Source organism: Chrysochloris asiatica, unplaced genomic scaffold, assembly GCF_000296735.1.
Source record: "Chrysochloris asiatica unplaced genomic scaffold, ChrAsi1.0 scaffold00356, whole genome shotgun sequence".
In the NCBI taxonomy this organism is placed as follows: Eukaryota; Metazoa; Chordata; class Mammalia; order Afrosoricida; family Chrysochloridae; genus Chrysochloris; species Chrysochloris asiatica.
In genome coordinates, this window is record NW_006408874.1 from 680,377 (window position 1) to 685,239 (window position 4,863).

At 42.1% G+C, this 4,863-nt stretch overlaps 1 protein-coding gene across 1 annotated transcript in view; it reads right to left on the reverse strand.

The window, feature by feature from the left end:
* Window positions 1-2,443, reverse strand: part of LOC102814799 (tumor necrosis factor receptor superfamily member 13B-like) — a 7,903-nt gene extending 5,460 nt beyond the window's left edge. The window contains exons 1-2 of the mRNA XM_006876147.1: window positions 2,381-2,443; window positions 1,777-1,906 (exon numbers count right to left, since the gene is read on the reverse strand). Of these exons, the coding sequence (XP_006876209.1) occupies window positions 1,777-1,906; window positions 2,381-2,443 (193 nt within the window). The remainder of the gene's footprint in view (window positions 1-1,776; window positions 1,907-2,380) is intronic.
* Window positions 2,444-4,863: the final 2,420 nt, after the last annotated feature.

Consider the following 4,863-nt stretch of genomic DNA (forward strand, 5'->3'; position numbering starts at 1 on the left):
AAGATGCACAGAGGAGATTGTAACCATTACAATGAAACAATGGTGTATAGCCAATGTTCTCCCATGTAAACTATCACTCAATTCACAATAAAAATTTATTTAAAAAATCAGAGTTTAGTTACCAAAAGCAATTCCAGAGCAATGCAAGTTCTTTTCCAATGTACAACTTTTGTGTTATGCATTGCCCTCTTACGTACTGTTTTACCTGTATCCCACACATTTTGATCTGTAATTTAAAATATTTTCAGTTCAAAATATTTTTACTTTTCATTATTATTTCTTCTTTTAACTATGTATTATTTTAAAGGGCATTTTAGTTTTCAAATGTGTAAGGATTTTCCAGTTATCTTTTTAAATTGGTATCTAGGCTAATTACAGACTACTGGTGTGGCACTGTTAAGGTCAGTAATTCAAACGCACCCGCTGCTCCATGGAAGCTCCAACCTCTACACAGGGTTGCTGTGAGTCCGAATCAACTCGACAGCACTTAACAACAACACAGGCTAATTACATTGTTAATCATGTTCTTGCATCTTTCAAACCCATCAAGAAAAAACATCGCATATTAATTTAAGGAACGGAACAGAAAAATGCAGAAACCTCTTTGGCAACTTTGGAAGGAAGATAGGGAAGCTCACATTAAAATAGTGTTTCTTCTGTATTATTAAATGAGAATTGCAGGTATCAATGCCAAGGAGCAAAAGCCAAACAAATTGACGTTTAAGCCTATGTCCTTCAGGCATTGCCTTAAAAGTGTTCAAAAGAAATAGATTTGAGACAATCTTTTTTTTTTTGAGATAATCAGAATATTTTTACTTTCATAGAGTAAATTTCCTTTGTTATTAAAATAAGATTCTATTTATTAAAATGTGACAAACACAAGAATTTATGTACACACATCAGAGGAATGTTGTTGTTAAGTGAGGTTGATTCAGTTCTGACTCATAGCAACCCTGTATAGGATTTCCAAAGAGCGACTGGTGGGTTTGAACCACCAAAATTGTGTTTGGCAGTCCAGCGCTAATCCTACAGTACCACAGAAGCATGGTAGTGGAGGCATTAAAAGCACAGACTTCAAAGTCAAACAAACCTGGGTGGTCTCTTGTTCTACCACTTGATTTATCCATAAAATGAATGTGTTTAAAATACATAAGAAAAACATTGATTAAAGAATAGAAAGAATTTTTATGATTTTACTGCTGGTGATGGGTATACAGGGGTATATCATGTTATTCTGAATTCCTGATGTGGCGCTGTAGGATAAGCACTGGGCCACAAGGTCGGTGGTTCAAACTCATCAGCCACCCCTCGGAAACCCTATACAGGGTCGCTATGAGTTGGAACCAACTCGAGGGTACTTAACAACAACATCACCCTAGTCTATCTATGTTGGGTATATTTGATACTTACTGTAATAAAACATTAAAGAAAATAAACAAGAGCATAACAAAGGAGGTCAACTTTCTATTGGGCAACAGTCAAGGAAGGCCTCTGCAAAGAAGCAACTTTTGAGCTGAGACGTGAGGTTTGCATAGGAGGGAGCCAAAGAAAGACTAGAAGAAATGCACTCTAGGCAGAGAAAAAATATGTGCAAAGGCTCTGAGGCAGGAAAAAATGCACCATGTTCAAGCAACTGAAAGGAGGTCAGTGTAGCCAGGGCAGAAAGATGGAGTCGTAGAATGGTGCCACATTTGTACATCTTCATTCACCAGCCCCTTACAGTCACACAGCTGCATGGAACCATCCCATCCCCCGGACTCAGGTTCTGGAACTCACTACAGAAGGCTGCACAGATGCGCTGGCTCCGGCGGCTGCAGATGGGTTTGCAGGAAACACAGGTGATCAACAGGTGATCCCAGTAGTGCTCTTCAGGGCAGGACCTCATGGCCACCCCCGTCCATGTACTCTGTGGGGCTGAAGGGCAGGAAGCTGTGAGGGCAGCTGGTAGACCGCTGCACCCAGCCTCTTGTTCCTGGCTGGAACCCAGGCGGCCTCTCTGACTCACATTTCAACCCCCTCAAGGAGCAGAGAAGTCAGACAAAGCCAGATGACAACCCACGCTGCACTTGCTGGGTAACCTGATGTGATCCAAACCTCCGTTTCCCCATCTGTAAAATCGTGGTTGTGAGGGATACTGTATTTTTACATTCGGAACCTCTTGTGCATTCCGTGCATGGTATTTGTTATGTTCAAAAATATCGTTAATGAGGTCCTTTGCTCACATCAGCTTATGCCCTGCTTGAGCGTGCTCCAGATGTAATGCTCTGTAATGTACCACACCTCCTCCCACCACAGGGTCTTTACATATGCTGTTTCCTTTGCATAAAATGCTCTTCCTCCTCTTGGACTGTGGAATTCCACCTCATCCTTTAGATCTCACTTTAAGCTTTGCTTCTTCAAGGAAGTCTTTCTGACTCTCCTTCAGATGAGGACCTGTCCCCATCAATCATGCTCGTTATTGGTCCCTATCCTCATTTTACTTCTACGTGTGACCATTTGATAACATCTTCTCTCCAATAACCATGGGCATCCTGCAGGACAGGATGGTGTCTATTTTTTTATTCACTGTTGCATCCCCAGAACCAATAAATAAATGAGTATTTTTATAAATGTAGACCTACCCACTGCCTGGTATACAGCAAGTACTCAAGGCATCCAATTTCCTTCTCTTTATAGTGTGTGGGAGCTTGGTGGCTCCATATGATAAGCACTAGACTGCGAACCACCAAGACCATGGTTCAAAACTGCCAGTAGCTCTGCAGGAGAAAGATGAGACTTTCTGCTCCTACAAAGATTTAAAAAGCCTTGGAAGTCCTATACTGGGTCACTGTGAGTTGGAACCAACTAAATGGCACTTAACAGCATGAAATGAATCTAATGTGTATCAGGTGTACTATCTTATGTCTACAGCTGGACAAATTACAAATTTGTACATATGTTTATATTCATGTAACTACCACCTATGTCAACAGAACATTTCTCATGCCCAGGCTACCTCCCTTTCAACACCCACTCAGAGGTAACTGATAACTCTCATTTCTGTCACCATAGGCTAACACTGGCTGTTCTTGGACTTGATATACAGCTTCTTCTGCTCCACAGAGTGTCTGAGATTTTATTCATTTTATGTTTTCTTGCTGTGAGACTCCAATGATATGAAGGCATCACCTCTTCTATAATTTCCTATATGATTTAATGACATTTGTTTCTCTGATACCTTCTCCTTTAAAATGTTTCACAAGGCGTTTTTTATTCTTTCAGTGAAAGTAAGCCAAGAAAAAATAAGTGACGAGTTTCTGGCAAGGTGGCAGAGTAGTCAGACACACTACACAGGCCCTCTAAAACAGAGATATGGGAGACCAAATGAAACAGACACAGATGAGGATAATCCAGGGACCCTGATCTTCAGAGGAAAGTCAAAGAAAGCAATTGAATATTTACTGGGAGGAGAAGCTGAGCAGAAGTAAAGAAAGGAGGAGACTGACAGATGAATGAACTGTCAGTGTGGCCATGTTGAATGTTTGCAGACAGGCAGTGGCCTAGTGGCACAGATTTACACAGTGACAAGAAAGGTATGATTTCTTCTTATTTCCCACTACCCCCTGGAGACTAGAAATGTAGTTGACCTCCACCCTCATCTACCCCAGCATAGACCCCACCCTTCAGGAGTTCAGAGCCACACCAGGGAGAGGCCGGTGCCTTGGTGCCTGGATTCAGGCATACTCTGTTTTAGCCCTATGGAACCTGCAGAGTCTCTAAACTAGCATTAGGCTAGCAGGAACCCTCATAATCAGACACTTTGTCCCAAGCTACCCTTTGTCCTTACAGACACTGAAACCAACAATGTTAAGGGTCTCCAAGAACTACTTCTAGATTAAATATCCTAAACATACACAATTCCATCTAGGGCCAGGAACTCCACCGCCACATCCCTTCCCACCCACCTTGTGAGCTCCTTGGCTGGCAAGAGCTCCCACCCGCCGAGTTTTCTCCTTTCTGGGTCCAAAACCTGCAGTGTTTTCTTTTTTCTTTCATTGTTTCTTTTTGTTGTTGTTTATTCTTTCTTCTAGTTCTTCCTCTCTCTCCCTTAAATTTTTCTTTAAGGTTTTATTGTGAATTATGTGATAGTTTACATGGAAGAACATTAGTTTTACATTCATCCTATCATATATAGTTTCATTGCCATGGTTACAATCCCCTCCATGCATCATCAACCAACCAAAGAGTATATCCTAAAAGCCTACCCCCACCTCCCCACCCCCGGTTGTCAGCACACAGCCCCTCTCCCTCTCTGGGTCTAAAGTCTCCAGCTGCTCCATCTCTCCACATCATCGTCTCTGCCTCCATTTCAGGCATCACTGCTTCTCTGGGTAGGGTCCCACTCTCTACTCTTCTCCCTTTATGGTCCCAGGGACCTCCGCTCCAAGACTGAAAAGATAATCACTCCCTTCCTTGCTACAAAACATCTACCTTTACATTTCCAACCCTCACAAGCAGTCCTAATAACAATTATTCACCGTTGTATCATAAGAGACCCATCCGCATTTCCCTTCATCAGCTCTGTCTAGACAGATTGGATACTACTCAGTGGAAATTCTACCTTCCTCCATGCCCTCTGGATCTAGGTTTCCTCTTGAAAGCTTGTAAGCCAGTCACTTCTTGCCTTTGTAGCCCCCCCATTTTGGGTAGCCAATGTCCAAATTGCCCATCCCTGTCTATTCTGTGTATGTAGGGGGTGGGAATGATCCTCGTTGTAAAGATTTGTTCCCTCTTTTGAGCTACTGCATCCATAAGTGTAGGTCAAGTTCATGAAATTGTATCAGATTACTTTTTTTTTTTTTCTTCTCGTCTTTCTTCTTCTAG